At 36.2% G+C, this 27,791-nt stretch overlaps 1 protein-coding gene across 1 annotated transcript in view; it reads left to right on the plus strand.

Moving 5' to 3' along the window:
• KCNH8 (potassium voltage-gated channel subfamily H member 8) overlaps positions 1 to 27,791 on the plus strand; it is a 207,724-nt gene that overhangs the window by 138,819 nt on the left and 41,114 nt on the right. Inside the window, exons 10-12 of the mRNA XM_075085701.1 lie at positions 16,816 to 17,013; positions 21,512 to 21,711; positions 23,708 to 23,957. Coding sequence (XP_074941802.1) covers positions 16,816 to 17,013; positions 21,512 to 21,711; positions 23,708 to 23,957 — 648 coding nt within the window. The remainder of the gene's footprint in view (positions 1 to 16,815; positions 17,014 to 21,511; positions 21,712 to 23,707; positions 23,958 to 27,791) is intronic.

Consider the following 27,791-nt stretch of genomic DNA (forward strand, 5'->3'; position numbering starts at 1 on the left):
CCCCCTGGTAGCTTCAGTCTAGTCAGAATTTCATAAGTCAGCATCAAGCTCAAATATCCATTAAGAGAGTCATTGCCCTGTAAATCTCTTGAGTTCAACAGCTTGGGAAATTTTTGGTGCCAGACATCAATGGCTAGATGGGACAAAAAAGTTGGTATCAAAGTTGATATTGAGGCTTAGTTTTTATTTTTCTTTTTTAAATATGAATTGTCTTAACTATTAATGATCCCAGATCATTCCAGCTCTGCCTCTGTACAAAAATTCCATTAACGAGTTAACAAATTTGGTTTAGAACGTGATATGAGCAGTTTTTACTAAATCCAAGTGTTCAAAAATCAGAAAAAAATAAGTAAAATAATAATGAGATTTTTAAAATGTGTAATTATGAGTCTGCTTTTGAATCCTCTGAGATTCCTATTTTCAACATATTCTTAGCAACATTGGTAATCGGGAACTTAATTTTTAAAAGTTATGAAAGCTGGGATTTTGTGATCACAAATCTCCAGGTACAGGGGCTATCAGGTAGATCAGCTAACAAAAGACATGGTAAAATTATAGTGCTAAGGAGTGATCAGGTTTTGGACTGAGGTTGTGTGAGTGGTCAGCGCATGCAAATACGTGTACCTACTTCTGGATTCCAGATGTACCTCGTGGAGTTTGACTCTGGACCTACGACAAAACAGCTTGTAGTAATTACAAGTGTTCAGCTTAATAAGATCTAATAGTAATCAACTACAGCTGGAGTCTTTGGAAAGACTGCAGCTGACATCTGCTCTTGTGCTGCCAGGCAAGCAGCAAGGTTCAGCCCAGGTCCCCAGCACTCCCTGGTCTGTTTCAATCACGTCTGTCAAGGGTGGGAACAGAAGTTCAGTTTGTTTTGTTGCACTGATAGAACTAAGTGGATCCTCTTCACTTCCAGAAAGAGTTCTTGTAAATTTCCAAGACTCTTGGCCAAGAAAACTGTATTCTACTCTAAAATATTGGTGTAGTTTCACTGCTCCAAACACACACATCCATCAGATTGGAATTGGCATGTGTAGATTTATGAATCCTTGCAGGGGAGGAATGAAGTTCATGCTGACTAAATTGCACAGGATATCACTCACTAGCCATGATCAGTTGTTCATTTCAATCTGTCATCTCTGTACCTGAATGTTTGAATTTAATCTCTTTCAGTCTGCTTCATTATGTTTTTGATTATCAGTTTTCTTAATTTTTTGTCATTGGTAGTAACAAAACCAGTTACTTTGGAACTACGGTCCTTTTAGATTTTTAAGAGACAACTTTAAGAAAAAGAATTTTAAAAATACAGTTGTGTCATGCATGAGTGCTGACATCTTTAATTTAGTAAAATGAAATATAATGCTCTGTTGACCTGGGGTGTTGGTATTCAAGGATATACTTACCTGGCTATTTTGGATATCTGGGAGGGGGGAAGTTAATTAATCCGGTTGAAAATAATTTCTGATTAATACATGAAGGAAATGGTTTATGGTCACCACTCTGATGAAGCATTTAGGGGTATCAGCATCTTAAAGACTCAGCCAGCTGCCTCACTTATATGAAATCGTAGCCCCTGGACTGTAAAACATGAACAATAAATAAGAATAAACTAAATGACCAGAATAAGACAATTACTTTGAAGCTATGAAACTCTTCAAAGCACCCATCTCACAAATAATTACAAACTGTACTTGTTGCACTACACATCCTTTGAAAAGACAAGGATGTACCACAGTACTGAAGCCTTTCACAGTGATGAAGTATTCTAAGGCAGTTGAAACAGAAATTTTAAACCCCAAGAGAATGCCTTACACTACAATTCTTTTCAATATTTTCAATGTTTTTGAATTCTCTTGAGTCTCACCTCTCAGTAAAAGGAATGTTTTTATTGTAGTACACACAATGTGTACTTTTTCCATGAATTAATGTATGAGGTACACAATTTCCAGCCTTGTAAGAACTAAAATAGATAAATTCATTAAAATAATGAAGAAATTGTGGTGAATAAATGTTCTCATTTGTTTCAAAACAACTATGAAACATTTCTTTAAGGTCTGCTGTATACCTTAACTGAATGATCAAAACAATTCTGGCGTAGAATACTACATAAGAGGCCCAATTTGCAGAAGCTTATAGTGTGGAATATTTATGAAGGAAAACTTTTTCTTTTATCTGACTGAGTTACACTTTTGAATATATATCACTGGGGAGGGAAAGTTCATCTAGTTTTTGAAGGGGAAATCCTGTTTGCAGATATCATAGTTATGCGCAATTTTTAGTACAATACCTACAGAGGCATATAGTTTTTCATTTGTTTGTCAGTCTGTTAGAATAGACACACAGAAATGTAACTGCTACAAGGAGGTTTATATGCACAGCTCTAATCACCTGGACATGTGCTGGAAGTGTGTGTGGAAACCTGTCTGCACATGGTAAAGACCTACACTTACAAATGAAGGTCTCATAAAGGCTTATCTTAAAACCAGGCCCTGCTTCTCTGCCTGCTTTATATTTAAAACATACTTTCTGGGAAAAGTTTTCTTTATTAACATCCCTCAGACCTGTGTATACCAGACCTTGTCAGGATTTAAAATATTGATTTAAAGTTTAAAATATCCATAGAAATTAGTTTTGTGGACATCATTCAATTTTGCATTTGAAAACGCAAACCACTATTTTTGTGATGGAGCTGTACCAATTCAGAGTGTTGTTTGTTGAACTGAACCGAAACATTTCCCTTTCATTGTTTAACATTAATTTGTATCTCAGCTGCTTTGGTCCTTAGTAGGTTTTATTCTGTCATTCTTCCCTGCTCTTCCTTTCTGCAGTCTCAGTTCCTTGATTAAACTATATTTTCCTTTACACACCGTGCTTTGCCTTCCGACTGAACCATTTTAGCAAACTCAAAATAGCCCAGGACTGAGATACCCCATTGGATTTGCAACCCAGAAAAAAATAAGGATGAAAGTACCTTATTAAAGGGAGTGTGAGGTTTTTATGTAGTTTACAATGCATTTCCAAGGTTTTGTCCCTAGGACAAAAATTTTGGACAATTTCTAATTAAAAAGTAAAAATCTGGTGTGTGGATGAAGCCCCTGAGATTTGACAAAGTTGAAAGTGTCCTGTTGTGTCTAACCGCATATTACCTACATATTGACCATTAATTCCACAAAGCAGTTTCTATCTCGGTGGAAAAGCTGTATCTGGAACAATTTCTGCAAGTGTAATAGAAATTCTTAGTGCCACACATGGGGGGAAAATCTGCTCGGTGAACACCCCATAAGAGGAAATATTTCCAAAAGGTAAAATAACACAGTGATGTTTCCATGGCTTCTGTAACAGAAATACCATAAAGTATAATTTATTGAATGTTGTGAATATTGTATGCAAAAACCTTGTTCAGTCAATTAGAAATTACAGCAGACTCTAACTCTTAACTGCCGTACTTTGAATCGTTGAAATGTTGACTGGAGAGAAACTCTGGGGTTTATTTAGTCCAGCCAGCTAGCTGAAGCAAGACTATCACCAGCACTAAATTGGGTCAGACACGACTTGCTCCGTGCAAGTCTTGGAGAGGCCTCCTTCTCTTTGGGTAGGTTGTTCTAGGGTTACACTACCCTCCTTGGAGAGCTTTGTAACAGTTTGCTGAAACATTAGTGTCTATTACCCATTGGTGTAATAGGATGTTTTGTTAGGATTTCTCAGAAGTTACTGCTTCTGGTTTCAAAGCTCATGACCTGGCTGTTCAAATTAGACTGTCTCAATCCTATTTAAACGTGCAAAGCCTTTGCGTGTATATTGAAATCTTTTCAGCAGTTACTTCAATATTTGATTGGACTGCTTTTTTCAGACTCATCACATAGGTGGAGATCATAGGGTGTTAGAATGTTACATTGCATTCCACAGCCATCCTATAATGAATAAAATTGCTCTTCTTTTCTTCTACAGCACAAGCATGCCTTACATTTTTAATCTAGCAATGTCTTTTGTGCATATTCCTATTTTCTATTTATTTATCCTTTTTCCTGCCCTTTAACAGAGCAGGTGCTTGATAAAAGAGGGATTTTCCTGCTACCAGAATACAAAATAATTTCCATATAAAAATGAAGAAATTATTCAAGACTCTTTTCTTTCCAGACTATCTTCCATTTTCACATACCTTGGAAAATATTCATGCTTCTTTTGCACTTTCAGGTGCTTAAAGTTAACTAGTAACTACTTTCAACAAAAGAAAGCTTTGTGGAGCTGTGAGAGTATGTCATACATTGTACAACCTATAAAGTCTTTACACAAGGCAGTTTCTATAAAAATAATTATATCTAATTATTCTAAATCATTTTTCATTGTCAGATCTAAGATAGCTATAGATAAAAATGCTAATGCTTAGGATTTCCTTATGTCACGCACTTCAAAGAGACCTGACAGATCTGCAGACGCACAGGTTTTATTTCATAACTGCTGTAACTTTAAACACGTAGCATGCTTTCCCATTAATGCACTAGATTTCTTCTTTACTTTTTATTCCTTTTTTATGTCAAGTCTTCATTATGTTGCAAATTCTTGTTTTGCTCTTATGTTAAGATATAATCTGGAGTAAAATATCCTGTTGTTGATTTTCCCCCTAAAAAGCCAAATATGTTTGGATCTCAACTTCCTTGGTTCAAATGACACATTAAAAAAATCATATTCAAGAATGTTACTTAGCTTGTAGTTTCAAGGATTAGAAAATTAAGACAAGGCAAGAGCAAACGAAGTGTTAATACTGTTTACTGTATGGCTGCCTGGTCGGGGCAGCATCCTGGTCCAGAATGCAGCACAGCGGCTCCTTAGGTAAGAATGCAGAGGAAAAGACTTAGACAATATTGGGAAATCTATGGAGCAAGCAGGGAGAGGATTGTAGTGAGGGTTACCATACTTAGCTATTATCTAACTAATGTGGATGCTATTAGAGTAGAAGACAAGGAGAATTGGATGTCATGTAGACTGCAACAGTCTATACTGACCTGAACTGAACTCCATACTGTCATATCATCCCGTGTGATTATGCAGGCAAGTCAGATGAAAACCAGCATGGTTTTATGGCATTTCTGTGATTACCCTTTCATTTGTAATTAGACCTACTAAAGGAAATAACTTCTGTGTTGAGGCATCTGCCCTGTCTTACCAAGTAGGGAAGCTGCATTTGAAAATGTAGAAGGTGCTGAAAATTGTTTTCACTGGTCGAATGGGGGAAATGGCAGTAGAGGGGAAGGTATCGACTCTCAGGGACCAACGATTGCATTACTCAGCTTTGAGAAGCAGAGAGGACTCTTACCGAGACATCCAGAAGAAAACAGCCCTACTCTCGCAGATTGCCAATGGTTAAACAGGCAGTATGAAAATATGTGTAGCATTTCACTGCTTTTGTAAAAAATATAGTCCTTTTGATATCTTGCTGTTGCAAATAAATAATATTTCCTTTTACAGAGATTTTAAGGCATTGATTAAGACTGTTATTGCCCCCAGAAGAATCAATTTGCAGATTCTGAGTCAGGGCTGTTAATATATTCACTGTTAGGACTGAGAAATTGCCATGTAAGTAAAATACTGAAAAACTGAGTTTCCCTGATGGTGAGGCCTGAGGAGGTGAGAACATCAGGGCAGAAGTGAGATTAATTTACCAACTCTGATAGGGGTTAGGTAATAGATTATGCCATGCTCATACATGCAGACCCGAAGTTTTGCTAACAACCTCATAACAGACATCCTTCAAGGTTTTGTTTGGTGCGGTATTTTTGCTTATTTAGATAATAAACGTTTCATTATAATGTAATATGTATTGTTATATGGAGGAGGGTACTTATTTTTTCAAAAAGACAGGAACGTATCACATGTAGTAGTTCAAGCCCTTTTTTGTCACGATTTGGACTCCGAACACATGAAACTGCAAAGCAGGTTTCTAACACTTTACCTGACAGCATAAAAAAATAAGTCATTACCATTAATTTTATCACAACTGCACATGGAATTCTAGTTATGGGTCAAGACCATCTTGTCTTCATTGCTGAATTAACACAGGATAAAAAGGCTGCTCTTTCCCAAAAGGGTATTACACTCTAAATATAAGATAAGAAAAGCTCTAACAGAAGGGTACAGACTGATTGAGCACAGGGAAGCAGAGAGGGCATAGATAGACATGCTTTTTGCACTGAACAGACTACAAGCACTAATATTCTAATTCCAAGCCTAGCTGCAAGGCATTTGATAGCCTGGAAAAGGACAGTAAAAGCCAGTTTGCTTAGGGAGCAGCAATGTTAAATGCTGAGATTCTTTGTGAAGTGACAGTGTGACCATCTTAAAGGAGGTGATTTGCAAATGGTTTATATACTTCTGAAGATATGCTTGCAATTCTATTTCTTAAATTAGCGATGTGTTTAGACTTGTATGTTTTACCTGTACCTAAAAATTAAATTAGCATTATACAATATTACAAAAAAGCAGTTCATTTACTTATGTTACTAATTTCTTTTCATTTAAGAATGCTAAAAAGAAATCTTGGGATTTTCTTTGAGAGAGACAAGCCAGGATAATTAAAAAACAATTAGAAGGCATTTATCTTCACTACAAATATATTAATGGCACTAGAGCTGTTTATAAACTATTCCTAGTAAAAAGTTCAATTAAAATAATTAGATGTATTATATATAGTATATATCTCAATATATAATATATATTATAAATTATATATCATATAAGTATACTATATAATATAATATTATAGTATATATTGTATATTAATATATAAATTTATATTATATTATATTATATTATATTATATTATATTATATTATATTATATTATATTATATTATATTATATTATATTATATTATATTATATTATAATTTTCTCTAATTATATATTATATATAACATTGATATAATATATATTATATGTATGGACTATGTATCTGTAGTCAATACATACAGAACATAGTGCTTTGTATGTATTGACTGCCACGGTCATGGGAAGTTGATTTTTAAAATATCCCCATCTCATCCTTTCAATGAAGTGGGGAAAAGAAAAAAACCTGCTGACTTGCAAAAGCAAGAAGGTCTTAAATCTCCCACATATCCAAATATAGCCATCTGACAAATTACTGTTGGGAAGAGCTGTACGTGTTTACCCCAGAGAAGAAGAGTTTCCAGAACATTTCTTTTCTAAATTTACCTACTTCTTGATAAATGCGACTGAAGGAATTTATGATCTAGTTCTGCAGGAATGCAGGTGCACTTACCTGTGCACTGGAACTTCTGTGCAACAGTAAGTATACGTGTTTAGAGAATTATCGTAAAATATCAAAAGGAATGTGTTCCCTGCAGATCTGCTGAGTTAGCTTTTAAAATTCTTATATGTAGTTGTTACATGTGATATAGTTAAGTCCCTACCTTGGAATAAACATATCTCTATGTTAAGGGAAATCTTTATTGTGTTATACTATGAGACTGTTGCGAGGGTATATTGGAGGCTTCCTCATTAATATGGACAAAAGAGCTGTGCCGCTGTCTGATTTGCTTAGACATCTACAGAATACCAGTTGCATGTCCCAGAGATGCAATCTGCAGCTTTATGTGGCACCATGGCAGTAACACAGCATAGCAGTGAGAAGGACAAGCCACCCAAAACCTGCCCAGTCAGCTGGCGTAGCTGGCCCACCAAACAGGGCAAGTTTAGCCATCCAGTTCCCATTCCACATGGCAAATGGTCCTGGAGGAAAACTCCTCCAGTAATAACCTCTGCAGCCATGCAGAACACCAGCTGGCTTTTTGGAGACTCTCTTGGAGCTCCACTCAAAGGGACATGTCTACCCCATACCACTCCATTCTTTCCTCTCTCACCAGAGTATACTGTAGTGGTAGACATGAAGTAACTTCTCTGAAAAGAGTTTTTTGCCACATGGTGAAGGAGAAATGTAAGTAGCTAATTCACAGGAACTATCTACCATCTTAAGAAATATTTGGAGCTCTGACTGTGGAACTGTGTCTGGGCTGGTCCTCAGGGATTTGTCCTGTCCAGCCCAGTAGAAGGAAAAGTAAAAGAACAAAACCTTACTTTGCAGCCAAAATAAGATAGGACTTTATCTAGAAATGTTGATGTTTAATGCATGAATATAGTTAGGTTCTGGCTACAAACTGGGGCTTGAAATGTGTGCAGCTCTTGGTAATTCATGCACACTGTTTTGTGGAGTTTTTACATAACATCTTGCATTAGGTGGAAGAGCTGCAGAGCTCCACTCTGTTCTTACTTGTGACTAAATATTTTTTAAAAGATATCTTTCCAACATCATTTTCTAATAAAATGCTGGCATTACAAGTATTTCGTATCATAGGCCTGTGATATCAGGCCTATTGCTATTGTCACTTACAAGACATGAACGTACCAAGGAGTGATCAACTAGAGAGACTTTGGAGATTGTGTTATAATCCATGCACCTATACTGCCTTCACTGGGGTGCAAGCTTCCCATAGGATAAAAAGTATCTCTCCTTGCACTCACGGCCTTCCAGAATGAAGATACAAATTATTTAACAGACCACACCTTGCTGATGACAAGACATTCAATGCTCCCTGCAAAGGAATTTTGTCAGTATCTCCAAAGGAGCACCAATTTTACCATGAAACTATAGAAATTTTACTTTCTTATTCTAAGCAGTGATACTTGCAATTTAGAGTTGAGTTTCGTCAGATAACTAAAGCTTAATTGTCAGGTTTCCAGCGTTTCTGTGGGCTCAGCTGTGTTTTTATTCTTATCAGCAACATTACAATTAGATCTTAGATTTTTTCTTTTTTTAATCCCTTGATTGAGCACCTCTTCTTGCTCAGAATACTAAGTTCATTGAATCTTTATTGTGCCATGAAAACTTCATTGTCGGTGAGCACAATGGGTCAATATCATGTTATGACTTTGTTGAGTTACACGAGTTAAAGCTCTACAAAATGTAATTATTTTTATGATATCTTCTAAATATATATTCAGTTAGAAATACAATTTCCAATTTATTTACAAAGGGTATTAGTCAGCCTTACAAAAGAATTTTGTAGGATGTAATTTTTCAAATTAAATTAATATTTGGTAGACCTGACAAAGGTTAAACTTGTGTCTAAAAATGCACTAACCAAAGGGAGTGCGCTTTTGGTTTGGAAAATTCAATAGGTTTTAGAAGTCTTTAAAACATCTGTCTCACTGTATATCTCTAGATAATTAAAAACTTTCCCTAAGGGTCCAGGGGCAGATATAGTTTCCTCTAGGCCAGTGTCCAAGAAGATCAGCCATGTATCTGTGAAGGGTACTCCATCATTTAAGGCAAGCATTAAAAAGGAAGTAGATGTGAAAGTAACCACCTCACTTACATGTGTTTGACTACAGAATTTGGTTTATCTTGAGTGTGCAAGCTTCATGGATCAGTGGGTCATACATGGACCTTCAATTTTTATCTTTGTTTTTCTTTTCTGACTGCATTATGTCCAAGTTCAAACTTTCTCTGGATGATGTTACAGGTGCTCAAAAAGCAGTGGTAGAGTTCCCAAAGTCTGGCAGAGGGTTACAATCTCATCTGTCATATGTTCAAATCCTGATTTTTAAAATTTGATGCATAATAAAGAGATTAACTAGATGCAAAGGTATGACCCAGGTCTCAGCAAGTTTGTGCCCTGGATTTTCTCTCATGCCCATTTCTTAAGTCATCTTAATTTGTTACTTTAGGAAGATCCTAAAATCTGCTGCTCATGAATCGTCATGTATAATTTTGGAGAGATGTCTCATCAAGCTTTTTTTCTGAGAACAGAATGGTATTGAAATTCTCAATTATTTTTCTTTTCATTTTAAAATATTACATTTCTTGTCATTGCCATTGTTTGCGAGCTCCCCAAAATATGATGTTAATGATTTCACATGGAGGTGTAGATTATATATATAGCACTTACATGAATGCAGGCTTGATTTTGTTTTATGCATTAGGCTTTGAAGAGGTGAACATCTCAGATCTGAAGCATGAAATCTTATAAAATCTGTCCTCTCTCTTCTAGAGATTTTGCCTACTAAATAGACAGTGGCATAGAGTATTTGATAGAAAAAGGGTAATTATTTTTCCTCTGATTACATATTAAAGGGATTTTTTTGTCTGTTTTATTGTTTATAAGGTGGGCATTCATCAAGTGAAAGTGTATAAACTTTTATATATATCTGTAGAAAATGTTCTGTATTTTCCATCATGGTAATATCCACATGCCTCACTTCTGCTGGCACTGAGTCCACTGAGCCCAGAGGTTAAGTGTAATCTGGTTGTACAAGGTTAACATAGTTAACTCTTCATTGTCTGGATAAACTGGTGCAATGAATGCACCAGAATGGTACCAAGGATTATGACCCAAAGAAAAATGGGATAAAATATTAAAATAGACATAAATTATATTTAAAAATATATAGTTACTGTGGTATGAAGGAAGGAGAAAAGTGATGCTATAAACAGTGGAGGATAGATACCTCTGCCATGCACTGATCTGAAGCACTAATCCCCATACTTGTTGCATGCATAGCAGTTCCCAGGTATCATGGCTTACACCTGGGCTCTGGTCCCAGGGTCACAGAGGGCAGTTTTGAGTGGCTTTGTGTGCCCCTACCACAAAGACTCCAGCCACAGGCAGTTGAGATAAAATATGTTTCATATAGTCCAAGTTAAATTCATTTCTGTTCTGTTCTGTTTCAAGAATTTCCCTCCACAAAATTTCACTATGTGGATTTGACTGCAGTAGATGTTCCTCTGGTTCTGTCACAGTATTAGTCTCATTCATAGCCACATTATGTGTATTTACAGTTTAAGAAAATTTTAATTAAATCCATCATAATAAAGAATATACTCCATTAAAGACAATATTTTACAATGCAGAAATAATAAAACACATTTTTAGAATAAATTATTTTAGGGTTTCAGTGCTTGAGAAAAATATTAATGTATTTTCTTTATCATATTTGTTTTCTTTCTCATTTTAGGCATCCACTCTTTGCAGGAAAGTGTGCTAGTAAAATAAAGAAAAAGGGGAGTAGATTAATGCTAACTGTTCCTTATTGTGATGCAGCCATTATGCTTGTGTCTGTTGTATTAATATTGAAGTCTTTCTAATCTAAATTTCATGCACTGACACTTAGTTTTATGTATTTGGAATGTCAGCTAATTCTCTTCTTCCAATATAATGTCTAGGCCAGAGATGTTCCTTTGTAACCTGTACATGTTGACACTCCATATAGATGCTCCTCAGGTTTCCTCTTACACATATAACATTTATTTATTATCTTCATTTTGAAAAGAGCATAAAGTCATGCCCTGTATTTTACCATTGTGCAACTATGTCGTTTGGTCACACGTGCTGGAGCTGCATTTTCATAGTCTTAGAACCTGCAGCTCTATTACACCTTCAGCATTGTGGGGTTTTCTGGGTTTAGTACATATTTTTTCTAATCTGGGTGATAGAAAAGCCTGGTTCATGTTTTCCTTATGACCCAGTGCAATAAGGCCTGCCGTATTTACAGTTCTCCAGAAGCAGTGGTTGAAAGTATGATTGCTCCTGTCATCTCTGGGGGTTTTTAATCCTTAAACCATCTGCCTGGTACCTGGCAGCCTCTCCTAACATGACAGAAAAAATTCCATCATAGATCAAGCCTGTAAACAAACAATCAGGTTTTGTGACAAGGAAAGGGTAACAGCGATGTTCCACAGGATTAAGTAGTAGGAATGGTGCCGTTCAGTGTATTAACGGTCTGGGAAAAATGCAAATGTTTTTGCAGGAAAAAATCACAGATGTCAAAAACATTTTGGCTAGACAGGGATAATGAGACTTTGACGATCTTGAGAAGAACTTGAAAACCTTAAATGAGTAATCATCATTAGAATAGAGACAATGGTTATTCTATAATGCAGAGTCATGCACAGTAGGAGAAGTAAAATGATTTGGTCGTCTTATATACCTCTAGATTTTGAACATATTTTATAAGCCAGAAACAACTAGAGACTAATTGTGCAAAATTCTTTGGAAACAATCTTAAAAGCAAAGCTAATGCTGTAATGTCTAATTAATGATAATTAGGGTTTAATAAGGTAGAATATATTCATTATACTGTTACACAAAATGATGGCAACATCTTATCTCAAATACAATATTAGCTCTGGTCTCCCCTCCTCAAATGTTCTATAACTATGACATATTCTGAAGAAGCAACATGGACAATTGATGGAAGTGACTGGGGCATGCAAAATCTCTCTCACACAGACTGTAATCACGAGTGCTTTTACCTAAAAAGGGGGGAATTCGCTTACTTGTCCTACCTTAGTTTTGCCCTAAGGTGTTTTGTTGGTTTTTCATTTGAGGTTAGTATTTCAAGGAAACAGAGTAGTGGGAGATATAAGCTAAAATCCTGGCTTCATTGAGATCAGGGGGATCTTTGCAACAGGTTTCCCCCATTTAAAATTGAAATATGAGATGATCATTTGCAGATTGGTGTGTGCAGCTATGTAATGAAGGGGTGGTCTGATTTCCCATGCAAACCTACAACCCCTGCCTGACTCTAGATCTGAAATGAGGAGCTATCAACAGTGACCAGGGACTGCTGCAGTGGGAGATGACATAGCTCTTAGGGCACATGATGATTTTAATTTAAAAATACATTCCAGTGATGAAGGATCTAATTTATTTTGTATAGCTTTTATCTTGTCCTTAATGACCCTAAACTGTTCACTGCAATTAGTAGGCATAAAACATACAGACTACTGTGTTAAAAGTTGTAATCCATTTCTATCAGAAGGCTGTTACGTGCTCCGGTTCAGGACATTTTTTTTATTATTATTATTATTATTATTATTATTCACTATTTGGTGACTTATTTATGCCTTTTGTCTTTTGTTCTCCAGTATTTCTAGGTTTTGTTTGGTTTTGGATGGTTTTGTATTGCCTGCTATTTCATAAGGCACAGTTCTAAGTTTTGGAGAAGTATGAAGAAGACATGGCACCTAATAAAGCTATTGACATCTTCTGTGTTTCCATTTAGAGCTCTAGAGTTTTTCAGCTGAGCCAGAAAAAGATAACTCAGTCTGAAACATAGCCTTTAAAGATAACCCACACTTGACAGTGTCCTTTAGTTTACCCCAGCGTGACTCATTACATGTTCTCTTTCCCTAATATCAGTATAAAATAAATTACTCTCCTCACTAGTGTGAGCCAAGTATGGTCTGGCCTTAAATGAGGTTCAAATACTGTTTAAACATAAAAAGGTGATGATGTGGGAGCAGGCAGGCTTTTCTACCTTAACATTTCCCCTAGGAATGCCAGGAAAAGTCCTAGCTCAACACTGCATGCGCCAAACTGAGGGAAGACTCATTTTCTGGATGTCCAATAAATGAGACAATGTGTTTTGCATCTGGTTATAAAGTATGTCATCTACAGATGCTTAAATGCTTGTTTATGTTTCTGCTGCTACTTTAGCACTTCCCAGACAGAGGTAAATAAAACTCATTACAGATTCTTCCAGCAAATTTCAAAGTAACCTAATGGAGCTAGATATCGAATTCCTACTGACTTTTCCAATGGGACTCAATTACTTAAGTGCTCTTTTTCCCTTTGAAAAATCTGCCTCTTAATTATGCTAATTGGTGCTTAAAAATGTTTTCAAAGCTATATCTAGATAATGATAATTCAGAACCAGGCAACATTCATAATGCTAGATTCTAGGAAGCTCCCTCTAACTACAAGGTATATTTACTTTTCTTCTTCTTCCCTGAGGGCAGAAATTAATTGCTCAAGTTTGCCAGAGAATCTGCTGAGAGCTGTTACCTAGAGGAACCAAAAAAGTAAAAGGCGTCAGTCAGTCATGCTATCTCACGACTATTTCCATTGGCTAATGAACGTATTTACAGGCAACAGTATCTTGTCTCTACCCGCAAATGGAAAATACTCTAGTGCTATCAACAAAAAATCTGAGAAGTATAGTTGATCTGGAAGATCTTGCAGCATTTTATATGCCTTGGCTGAAACCTCACCTATATAATTTCTTCAAAAGGTACTGATTAGGATCATCTCTAACAGCCAAAATAGAAATGAGAAGCTGTAAACATGTCCTTATCTACAAATCAGAGGAATATATTTATTGGGTTTTCACTTTCAGATATATATTTTCTGTTTCAAATGTTATGGACCATCTCTAAAGAAAGTTACCTAATAGCTTTTTTTTATATAGAGGGCATATCTTTTTAGCAATCGTTAACTATTGCCAATAATTGCTAACTGCTACTGTCGTAGCTCATTGATAAGCCATTCATCTTACTGATTAAGATCATTTGTCTGACCCTCAATTATGCCACAGAATGGGCACAGAGTGCTGAACTCATCTCAGAAACTGGTGTCCTGGCCAGAAGTGCTTGATAGCAACTGTAAAATGTTAATATTGTATTTGGTACTTTGGTAGTAGAATTTTATTAGAAATAGTATAGGGACTTATACTGTTTGATACTATATAGGTACTATGTTTGTACCTTACTTTTACTAGCAGTAATGTATCCTTTAGGAACAATGATGTTTCAGTAGGGTTGGGTGTTCTGCTTGATAACCTTGAACATAAAGTGTGCTGTAAAGGAAAAAACAGTTTACATATATCTATCAGTTAAAGAATGGAGTCATTGACCTTTTCTGAAGAGCACTGAAAATTTATTAGTCTGAAAGTGAGGACCGTAATACTTCATATAACGTTAAAATTATTTTTGTTTGATAGCTGAAACTGAGGTGGAGAAACTTGCAATCAGCTGCAATATGACCACCAGGAACAAAGAATGTGAAATTCATTCAGATAACAAAAGGCAGAAAAATGGGAATACAGAGGCCAAGAATCAGTGACTTTTAGAACACTCCCAGGAAAGAGATTTTCTCCTAAGAGGCATTATTTCAGTATTCACACTTCAGTTACAGTTATTTAATTTATTTAATTTGTCTTAGTTCTGCAATTCTTCATATGACTAGAATACTTTCAAAACCTGACACTGAACTTTATGATTGTATCTCTTTATGTTAGGTTTAGATAGAATTTTTTTAACTCTATGTACTCTCTGTCAGGGATTTTCTCAGGTTTTTATTTTTTATTCTATAATGTGTGGGCTTATATTCCCTAACATGAACATAGGAATGAAATCTGCTGTACAAATGCCATATTACTATTGGAGAAATGTAATGTAATCTCAGGAAAATAGTGCACAGGGAGAGGGCTGGTATTGGTTCAGTCAGGCTTTTTTTTTAGTTTTGTTTTTCTTTCATTTTAAATAATTTGGAGCCACAAATATAAAATAGCCTCATGTGTTTAATACTTTCTATCAAGGCAAAATCAAGGAGATTTTCATGTTCTTTCTTGTCTGTGGGCAAGGTAACCCAGCCTACTCAGTACTGCCATCTTATGACAATTTAGAGTGCTTTCATTTATGCTTTTGATTAAATTCACTGCCCTGCATAGAATGGGTCAGCAGGGTCGTGGCTAGACTTTATGCTGTCATTACCCAGCTTTTCTGGCTTAGCTTTCTCTGTAGGAGAGAGTACAAGAGAGTATGGAGCTGGGGATTGTAGTAGCCATGGCTCAACAAGTCTGCTATAGGTGGTAAATTCTTACAGACATTTTCCCCAACTTAATTGGAAGTGCTGGGACAAATACTTTAAAACTGCCCCCTACTTTTGCACATACTTTGTACAAGGAGATTTTCCCTAGTTCATACGTGGATTCATCCAAAATGAAGAAATGGATGCTGACTGAAGCAGAGAGAGAATAAGCTTTAGGAGGTGATTCAGTTTGTCAGGTCTCAGCTTACAACAGGCAGACCCCCAACCAATTCTTCTGAAAGAAAACTCTGCCTGCCAGGAATATTTTCTTTTGATGGTTCTCTCCCTGAATATGCAGGAGAGATTCCCACTCTCCCAAGCAAGGCATAACTGGGTACACAAGTTGATTCTTGTCTTTTTTCCCCCCTATCTTGATTTTTGTGAAGCATTGTCTTTATGCAATTCATTCAGGTTGTTTGCTTTCCTTTTCCAAAAGAGGAACTGAACACTTTTTCCTGGTTTGTTGCTTTGGGGTTTTTTTTTGTTGGTGGTGGTGGTTTTATGTTGGTTTTTAAACATCTAGTAGCTAATTGTACTTTCTCTAGCACACATAGACTCATTTAGCAAAACAAAAGGAAAGATTAAATGAACAATTTAGAAAATACTTACTGAAGCATCTTTTGAAAATTATTTCTGGTTTGTAAGTTATGTTTAGTTGTTTGAATCTCTTCTACTGTAAAAAGAAACATGTAAAAAGCTCTAAATATGTAATTATTATTATAACAATTTAGTCTTAGAATCTCAAAAATCTTTCCAAGCATTAATTAATGGAAAGAATCAAATCAATGTTTCATTCTTGCTGCACTGTTATTAGGTGATGATTTTTTTCTTTTCAGTGCCTTAATGGATTTTGTGAATTATTTAATTAGACCTGTAATATGCAATTCAAAAACACTTGGTTTCCATACAGAAATACAGTTCTTATCATAAATAATCATGCATAAAAATAAATAGTCCAGAGACACAATCCTTTACATGCTGTATAAATTCCTACAGTTTAATGTTCTTTTTACTCTTGGAATCATGTGAAGAATGCAGTATAATGCATATAAATTAAATAAGGTTTTTTTTAGAATCATTTTGTTTTACAGAATGTGTAGTTTTCATGGTGTCACTACTCTTTAATAGTTCTTTTTATTCTTTGTTTTTCAGGGTGGCTTCATGAGCTAGGAAAACGTATTGAGTCTCCTTACTATGAGAATAATACACTAGGAGGCCCATCAGTCAGAAGTGCCTATATAGCTGCCCTATATTTCACCCTCAGCAGCCTCACCAGTGTTGGGTTTGGAAATGTTTCAGCCAATACCGATGCTGAAAAGATCTTCTCCATTTGCACAATGCTGATTGGGGGTAGGTACAAATGTTAAGTGTCATGTAAAATATTTTGGGGTGTTATGGACAAGTAAAATAAGAGCTGATATTTTGCTAAGTTTCTTTAAAAAAAAAAGCACAACAGAAAATTTAATTTAAAATGGCAAAAGAAGGAAATAGTGAGATTAATGCTAGATAAACTCTCTTGTGCAGACATATTTCTAACCTTTCGATCACTTGCGGCAACAAGAGACAGTCGTTACCCAGTAACATGCAAATTCACATTATTGTCAGTGAGTGTGGCCCAGCCATGTGCCAGGGGAACATTTTGGTTACATGCCAGGCATTCTTCTAGTCAGCCAAGTAATAGGTGCACATTGAGCTCCAGTTCAGTCCTCACAGCATCCCTGGGGATGATGGCGAGGGGAGGTGGGGAGCCCACCAGTGTATCTGGCTGTGAGCTGGTGCATATCCACATCTGAAGGACCAGCCCAGAGAGAAGGCAATGGAGACAGGACAGAGCCAGGAGGACTGTTTGCTGAGCCATATCATAAACGGAAAGCAGATTAATCATCACTAAGTAAACAGTACCACATCACTGCTTCAGGTTAGAATCAAAATGTAATGTTTTTGTCATATTTGGAGCTCTTAGAAGTATTTCTATTTATGTTAATTACCCAGTCATACTATTTGGGAAAGCCATGTGCTCATTTGTGGTCACCTTCTTTCTGCTGAAGCACCTGAGCACAACCAGTGAGCTGGTGGCACCTACAAAGCTTGGTAAGCCAAGGCCACCAGAGAAAGTACCTGCATCTCTCTCTTCCTACCCCCAAAAATTAGCTGTGCTATTTCATAGTACGTACATCATACAACTCAAAGATGTCACAGTGGGTGTGAAGAGTAAAAGCAAATCACTGCTAGAGTACTGCCCCCCTCATTTTTTTCCCATTTGCCTAATTGTTCTGGAACTGCTAGCAGATATTTCTCCAGGGCTAGTCAGTAAGGCACTGGTTGTCAGCTTTGCAACATAAATTTTCCTGGGCAAAAGTAAATAGGCAACTTGACTCTTGAAAGCTAGGGAACACGATGAATGACCCATAAAATATATATTGCAGCATCAAGTGGTATAAAAGCTGCTCAATGAATTATTGTCATTTTTCTCAGTCCTGAAAATGAGTGTCAATAATATAATGAATCAACCAAGAATGATATAATTTTGATTTTGACAATGTCACAAAAATACAAGCAGCTCATTAATTGCTTTTGCTGGCAGCATAAAAATTTTTAAAATGTAGTTTTAAAATACAATGTGGTCTCTGTTCTTTGGGGCTTTCACTACATAAAATCTGTTGGAATGAAGGAAGGAGTTTTCATTTCTATCAAGAAATCAAGAGATATCCTGTGTAAGGTGATGATGAATATTTAACTCACTTTGATACTTTGATATGGCAGAGCTTTCACAAACTTAATAAAGTAGAATATAAAAGTATCCTATACTTTTATTTAGTCCAGGTGTAGCAATTTTTTCTTCACTTCTTATATTATTGAGCAGTAGAACTAATATGCTTATGCCTGAATAAATTGTGAAGAACTAGTTGACTGAATGTACTAAAAGGGAATTGAAACTGAGAGGCAAAAGTACTCATAGGCAAGCAGGTAGAAGAATGACTGTACACCTGTGAGGGTCCAGTGAACAAGATATATCCAGGTAAGAAAGCAGAGCAGGCTGGTTTGCAGGTATTTTTCTTGAGGAATTGTATTTTAGATGCTATTTAAGAAAAGCAACAGAGCAAAGAAACTTGAAGAAGGAGTTAGCATCACACAGCACAGACTGCTGAGCATGCCTTAGAAAACTCTATTAGGAATAAAGTACTAGTCTTTTAATTTCTTAAAACATGTTTTAATGTATAACTTTGGTTAATATTTAATTCTAAAATTCCCTCGTGGAAGGTGATGTCTTGAGAATAATTGATGTAAATTTTTTACAGTTTTTACTCCAAGCCATTATTTTATGAAATTTCATGTGGAATGAATAGCATGGTTTAGTTTATCAGTAGTTCATCTGTACCGCTTTAATGTGTGTCACTGGAAATTGAAAGAATTAAGAGGATTTGTTGAAGCCAGAAGAAAATATTTAGTGTTAATTTAACAGATAAATACCTTATAATATTCTTGTTTGATTTTTACCTGCCTCTTTTTGTTTTGCATGAGTTTGAAAGCACAATTTAAGACAAGTAATATTGTGAAGATAAAAAAATCTTATTCTATACAGTATTTCTTCTTAAAGTTGGAAAGAAAAGTTACTTATTAAAATTTAACCAGAATTCCTAGGATACGCAGCATCTGTAAAATATTAATCAGGTCTGTCCTGCAGATGACCATACCATGTGCTGTCTTGTATTCTCCATGTCCTCTGAGCAAAGAATATGCAGTTTTGTATTTATGAGACTGGAGGCCCATTCTAGTATCTCCAGTCCTTTCTGGGATCAGAGGTGTTCCTCTGTTCCCTAAGCAACAAAAATGTAATTTAGAATAGCTATTAAAATCAAGGCCACTTTATGAAATATGGTTCCTATAAGTTTTTAACTTGTCCTACTTGGTTTTAGACAATGGATTAATAGAATTCTTAGAGAAAGTAGGGTGGGTCTGCGATTATTTGATATAGAAATCTAATGCCTATCATTGCCAGGAATAGCTTGTCAGCAGCAACAGCAGTTGTCTTCCAATGGACACACAAAGATAGGTTCTCCCATAATAATGAGATTCTTGACCATATTTGTGCCTATAATAACATCACAGAGATCTCTACACTGTCCAGCTCCTAACCTTGGAGTCTGTCGGGAGTCTTTTATCACGTGATTTTTACATATTCATCCATATGCCATCTATTGCTTTATCCCTCCCTCCTTTTTAAACTGATTATCACATCCTTAAAGAGGCTACACCACCTCTTCAGCCTTTTTAGCTATGTCTGGCTGAATTTTTCAGCCCTAGCTGCCGTATTTCTACTATAATATCTTGTATCTAGCATTACACCAGTCCCTCACATTTTGTTGCCCATGCTTCTGACATTAGTGACTTGGCAATTCACTGCACCATCAGGAACAACAGCGAGTTGATCCAGCTGATTATTCTTAGAAACAAATTTTCAATTATGCTTATGTTTCTTTCTAATATTTATATCTGATCCTTTTTTTATTGCCCTGCTTTTCATTTATCTTCTTTTACTAATGGACATGTATTGACTTAATCATATCCCTGGATCACATCTACAAGAATGCATGCTTGTATTGTGAAACTATATCACACTGCAGTGCTTTATCTGTTTTTCTGCACTCACTTCATAATAAAGACATAGATACTGTTACTAGTTCCTTTGTGTTTTACTCAGCCTGTAAAAATTTTCAACACTCCAGACTAAAGAATTTTCTGCTTGCTTCTACCATGTAAAAGCATTATTAATGACCAAAATGCATTTTTTACTCCCCCTGTTCCCCCGTCTCTCCTCTCTCACACTAGACTTCTGTAAATTGCCATAAAGGTCAGCATCTTGTTTGGCTTGTTTATAAGCCAATTCCTTTGCCACTCTGAGGAATCTGTCAGCTTGCTTTCAAGCACTATATAGTTGTCCCTTAAGAGTAATAATCAAGCTCTTTAATAGTTTTTGCAATAAACAATTTGTAAATGTGGATATTATATACCTCAGATCAATACCACATGAATGACAATCTAGCAGTGATTTTTCCCATTGATAATCAGCAAGCACATTTCTGCACAGACAAACCCAGATGACCTGTATCTGTAAGCATTTCTTCAATTTTGCTTCTGGTCTTTTTATTCCGAAGCCAGTCTCTAATTGCAGACAAACTCCAGGATGTCAGAACTTTCTGATAAACAATTTCACACCATATTTGACCTTCTCAAGCAACATAAGAAACTAGATTGTCAGTTTGAATGTATCTCTTTTTTTTAACCTGAATTTCTACTTTACAATGGCTTTTTTTCTGTCTTTTTTTCCTAACATCTTATTGCCCAGAATACGATACATCTCGAAATGTTGTTTGCAATCTTGTTCCACTACACTTGGACCCTATTAGTAATCATTTTTATTTGTATGAGGTCTCTGAAATTTGTTATATCCTATGTAGCTGATAATGGCTCATTTGTTCTAGTTTTCATACTGATTAATAGTTTGCCATTATTTCCTGAGCATGCCTGCCTACGTGAGTTCATCTGTTTCCATTTTTTTAGACTATAACCTTAATTTGGCTTGGGCATTCTTTTGCTTGGTACCCTGACTAGATAGCATCAGATGTGGTTCTACTCGGTCCCATGACTGTGACTGCTAGTGACATAAAAAATAGAAATTAATAATCCTTTCTCTACTGTATATTACTCATGAAGTCTTATATTCAAAAGCTTTACTGTATCTATCAAGCAGGAACTGGTTTCCTGTGAAGATCCTGTTTATTTTCTGTGTTACATTTTAATGATCAACAAGTGACTCCACATTGCACATAATTTCTGTCCTCCCTAGCTCTGATGCATGCCTTGGTGTTTGGCAATGTGACTGCCATAATTCAGAGGATGTACTCCAGATGGTCCCTTTATCACACAAGAACCAAGGATCTAAAGGACTTTATACGGGTCCATCACCTGCCACAGCAGCTAAAGCAAAGGATGCTTGAATATTTCCAAACCACATGGTCTGTCAATAATGGAATTGATTCCAATGAGGTAAACAAACAAGGGAGGTTCTGTGTTTTGGCTATGGACTTAGAGTCAGGGAGGGGGGGAAACTTTCCATTTATGATGCTGTGTTTTGTATGGAGTTACATGTGTAAGAAAACATGCCTAAAAATAAAGTTGGGTTATCCCAGGATGAGAGTATGCTATTGAAAAATCTGGCTTAGAACATCATATCATATATTAAAAATTCAAAGTCCTCCATAATTCTGAAATGCTGAAGAGGCATTCATCAGAAACGTTTTGGATGATGCCAGCAGAAACACCCCAGTGAGCAGTTTTGCCTCTCATCAGACAAAAACCTGCTGTGCTTTTTAGGTGTTTTTAAAAGGAGGGACTTCTTTACTGCCTTTTCCTCCCTCCTTCATTTTCTTTTATTCTTTGCAATACTGTAAACAAGTGGTTTGGCCTGAATTTTTATGTTATTCATTTCCCTATATTTTTAAATATAATGTAACATGAGAATGTAACATGAGAGTGAAATCAAAAGACAGATTTCTGGTCATGTCTTTGCTTGCTTATTTTAAATTACTTACCCAGGTTATGTATTGTATACTCCAGAAGGAATAATGGCTTCTCTCTGCTGGAGTGTTATTTGAATGAACCATTCCCTTCAGAGTTCTTGTTATATATGTCATTATAAAAATCAACGCCCTCTAAAGATAATGTGAAAACAAGCAGAAATGTATGGGTTTGAGAATGTGCTTTTTCTGATAAATTCTTTTTGTGGTGTGCACAGCACACCTAGAAATGGAAGGAGCCTAGTAAGATATACAAAGGTACAAAAGCCTCTTAGATGTCAAAGCTTTCCTAGATTTGGTTAAGGATCACCTTCAACTTCTGTATCTTTAGTCATACTCAAAGTGAGTGACTGCTGTATTGTAACAGCAGCCTCTGAAGAGACTGTCAGTATTCCATGATTTGCCTCTCATCCACAAACTGCCTTGTTTAAGCCCACTTGGTCAAGTGTTGGCTGACTGCATTGCTCAGATGCCAGATCCCCTCAAACTACAGAGAAAACTATGCTTGTGGGCTTGCAGCTTTCATGGTCCAGTTGCAATGCCTGCCCATAGGCAAGCAGTATACATTGCATCAGTGGAAGAGACACTTGAAACAACTTAAACATTTTTTTAAAGCTCCACTTGAAATTTTTGATGAGTTGCACAGTTGTATGTCATTCTCACAAGCCTGTCTCTGAGCAGAAAGATGTTTCTCTCAATTTTGCCATCCTGCTGCAGGTCTTCTGTAAAACACATATAGATATCAAGTGTTGGCCAGGCTACATTGGGGTTGCCTAAAATTAAGACCAAGGAACAATAGGAAGACCTTACAGTCTTTTAGTTTCCATAGGTTCTTCCACTGAACATGCAGTTTGTCTCCATTCCTTTCCCAACTCTCCTTCAGTGTCCAATGGCATTGCTAAAAAAAAAAGAACAAGGCTCCCCCCCAAAGAAAACAAAAACCAAACACCTTAGAGGTTTACTACATAGAAGTTTTTCAAGTTATTCCTCTTCCAGTGGTTTTACCATAAAAGGAGCAATATAGCCTATTGATTAATTTTTTACAAGCATTTTAAAGAAAATCTAAACTAAGATCATTTTTGCTGCTTTTAGTGTATATGCCACTGTATACAATGGTATATACCTGAACAGCCTACTCCGTTTCATAGCTGAGAAGAACTTGGACATGGTTAAACTGGCCATTAGGAGGAATCCCTACACACAGTGTTGTTGACTTTTGTTCTTGGTTTTTTTATAAAGGCATACTTTCATTCATGTTTTGCCTGGAATTTATCAGTGTTTATCAGCGTAAAGATTTACTAACCCATAGCATACACATCTTATCAAGGGGATAAGAAAAATCAAAGGGAAGTCCTTGCATCAGTACAACATGTGCAGTACTACTAAATCAAATCATTCCTGCAAAAAAGGAAACAAATTATTTTATGCTTTTTCTCTTTTTGCCCCTTTTTCTCTTTTTTGGACAGCTTTTAAAAGACTTCCCGGATGAGCTGCGTTCAGACATCACCATGCACTTGAACAAGGAGATTTTGCAGCTCTCCCTTTTTGAGTGTGCCAGCCGCGGTTGCCTCAGGTCTCTGTCTCTGCATATCAAAACCTCCTTCTGTGCTCCTGGGGAATACCTCCTCCGGCAGGGAGATGCCCTGCAAGCGATCTACTTTGTGTGCTCAGGTTCCATGGAAGTCCTGAAGGACAGCACGGTGCTGGCAATTCTTGGTATGCTCATAATCAGAGTTTCAAAGAGAAAGAATGGTCCTCCAATGTACTCACTGAAGGCTTAGCATGTCCGAGTAGTCTGATGAGAAAGAATTTGTTCTGGTTTAATCTGCTACTCTTACCTATGGACATTGCTATTTTTTTTTTTTTAGTTTAAGCTTACTTATTTTTTGCCCTAAGGAGCTTTAAATTGCTAGAGTGTTAACTATGCAATATTTTACTTGTATCCCAATTTTCTTATTCTCTCTTCTTTGCATGTAAGGGGGTACTTGTAGATTTTGATACAATTTGCTGCTTTCAACTGAATTTGATGATAGTATTGACACCTCAGAGGACATTGGTTATTAGTTCCTAAATCTTCCATAAAAATTAGGGGCCAGGCAGTGCTCCCACTAATGTTTCCAAATGAAAGAAAGCAATGCGAGCCTACTTTCATTCTTTGATAAATGCATATGAAGATCTCTTGCAAGACACCTGTATGATGAAAAACAAGCATTGCTGTCTCTGCTTCCTAAAGAGTTACCTTTTCAGGATAACTGATGCTGCCAGCAGTCATCTGAGTATATTAGAAAAGAGAAAGGCCAGAGGTTCTGTTCTAATAGATTTTGCTTGGTTGTTTGCTAGATGACTGCTTTGACTTACCTAGGGTTAAGCATCTCTATCTGTAAGTTTCAGTGATTGGCCTCAATCTAAAGCCTGCTAAAGAGATTCCCTTTATCTTCAGCTAAAGGATGATTAGACTTGTCTGAGTTAATGTTTATAAAGTGTTTTGATAAAGTAAAATATAAAATTTAACTCTAAATGCAAATAATTATTTTATTATTATTTTAATACCTCTTTAGCTTTTAACATATTCTTCTTGCTAATGTCTTTTAATATTCTTATAAAGCAGAGTTAAAAAGAACATTTCCTTTTTTCCTTTCCTTCCTGTTTTGTGGGATTGCACTAGACTGTTGATAATGCAAACTTCTGGTCTTCTGTAATTGAATTTCCTTTATTTTACTAGCATGAATTTGATTGGTCTTTTTTTAGAATATAAATGTGATACATGTCCTATTTGTTTCATAACTCTTTAATTCCATTAGATTGACAGCCCACATCACTCCATCACTCATTTGTAATTAGGAAGTTTTAGAATGCCTTGATCAAAGCTATAAAATATGGCTTAGAAAAAACATAAGCTTAAATACAGCAAAAGGTCAAGAGCTGCCCGCATTGGAACTATGATTTCATTAATGATTCCATTTTCAAGCACTTCTGAAAATGTTAATGAAACATCATTGTGTAATGGTGGCAATGAAAACAATAAGAAAGAGATTAGTGGATTTCTGAGAGAAGTTAATGAAATCATAATGCAAAAACATAAACATAATACGATGAAATAATATTTCATTACAGTGAATGGGAGGTTCATCATTTAAACCTAATTAACACCAGCAGAAGGTCAATGGATCAAACCTGTAGGTCCCTACAGGAGACTCTGTTAGTGATGTGATGTAAATCCCAGAGACCAGTTTTTTTTCCCCTGACAATTCTGGGTTACTTACAGTTCCCAGACAACTATTTAATAATTCTGTCATGATTCTAATTCTAGGATATTAGTTTTTGTTTACTGAACCAGTCTCACTAACAAGCAATATAGCAACAATACAATGAAATGCTCTGGTTCAATACAGCTGGTTTGTTCCTCTTGAGACTATTACTTGACATCTAATAATGATGGTTATGATGGATATTTTTATAGGAAAATATTTTTAATATAACAGTTACGTGCTGTTTGAGCATACATCTTAGATTTGATAAAAAAATTTACCCACGAGTGATTTAAAAAATATCCATAAAAGAGGACTTTAATAACTTTGACTGCATGTCCCAGATATATTAATAAACAGGTGTGTCTGCATAAACATTTATAAGTTTGTTCTCCAATGAAAAAGAAAGAAAGAGCTCCTAAGAATAACTTACATGAGTCTGTTTATGTAACAAATGTTGATATTCAAGGTACAATCATTTCACTGCTGAAGTAATTCTACATGAAACTTCAGCTTGATACCTACAGCCTTTGCTACATGATTTTCATTTGAAAAGAAACATACATTAACATTACCAAACCAATTGTAGTGTCTTTCAGGCTGACACTGTTTCATCAAATACTCTAACTACAAGCAAATACGACTTTAACATCTTTTCCAACTTATTTATGCATTATTGATACTAATGCTGTTTGTATGCCTAAAAAGTTTCTAATTAAGGTGTTTAAAGATCAGTTTTGATATATTTGAAATATTTTTTCCTTTTTCTGTATTGACATAGCCAGCAATAGATTAACATTGCCAGCCCTCTGCTTAATATAATCCAAGGAATCTAAAGAACTGTTGATATTTAAAGTAAAAAGTTTATTTTTCTTAGCTTTACACTATATTTGGTTAAGTAAGCACTACATAAGCTCTACACAACACTACATGTGATGAGCAGTGACAAATATTATTGCCATCTACCAGATTTACCTTTCCCAAATTGACCTGAGCTAGTACTAGTTCTCATTTACATTAATTGCAATTTTTGAGACCCCAAAATAAAAATAATGTATGTATATTCCTGGCATAAAAGAAAATCCCTCCCTACACTGGGTTTATGACAAGCACTTTTGAGAAAGTTGTATAAGTGCCATGTAAAGAAAAAAAAATTACCAGTAGTATTTTAAAGTATAAAATTAACTTGTTTAAGCAGTTTCAGGAATGGCTGGCTGCTTGGTTTAACTTACTCTTCAAGTACACTCTTTTCTGTGTAATATCCAGTTGGAATCACATGCTGGGTATATTTTCAGATTTCACAGTCTTCACTTATTGATCACAGAATAATGTAAGATTGCAAGGGATCTCTGGAAGCCAACCAACATAAAACTGATTAAAGCAGGGCCAAATTAACTCAGCTTGCTCAGGGTGGTGTCCAGGCAAGTTTTGAACATCTCCAATGACAGCAATCCCAGAGCCAATCTGGGCAGCCTGTCTGCTATTTGACCAGCCTCATGATGACTTTCATTTCCGGATTTCTAATGACAATTTCTTTTGTTACACCTTGCACGCAGTACATCTTGTCACACTGTGCACCCTGAAGAGGAGTATAGCTCTGTCTTCTCTACACTTTTCCATGAGGCTGTTGAAGGTAGCAGTAATGCCTTTTCTTCTTAAGGCAGAACAACAGTCATTTTTTTCAGCCTCTCCTTGCACATTATGTTCTCCAGTCCCTGATAATCTCAGTGCCCTCTTCTGGGCTCACTCGATATGTCAATATTCTGTCTTGTACTGGGAAGCTGAAAACTGGACTCATTACTCCAGGTGTGGTCTGACAAGTGACAGAGGGGAAGAGTCACTTCCTGGGACTTGCTAGCTGCTCTCTTGCTAATGCTGCCCAGGATGTTCTTGGCCTTTTTTGCTGCAAGGGCATATTGTTGGCTGATGTCCAACTTGTTGTCCACAAGGATCCTGGTCCCTTCCCTGCAGAGCTGCTTTCCAGCTGATCGGTCCCCTGCCCATACTGCTGCAGGGAGGTTTTCCATCCTGGGTGCAGGATTTAGTATTTGTTTGTATTGAACTTCATGAGGTTCCTCTCAGCCCTTTTCTCCTTCATTGAGGTTCCTCTGAATAACAGCTTTGCCCTTCAGCATATCAGCAACTCCCCCCAGTTTGGTATTGCCCATAAACTTGCCAAGAATGCACTCTAGCACACTGTCCAAGTCTTTCACAAAGACAATCTGCATTAACTTTTGAGGAAGACCTCTGGTTCAGTGATTGCTCTTTGGACTTTAAACCTCAGATCAGATGTTCATGGAAG

Source organism: Phalacrocorax aristotelis, chromosome 2 (assembly GCF_949628215.1).
Source record: "Phalacrocorax aristotelis chromosome 2, bGulAri2.1, whole genome shotgun sequence".
NCBI lineage: Eukaryota > Metazoa > Chordata > Aves > Suliformes > Phalacrocoracidae > Phalacrocorax > Phalacrocorax aristotelis.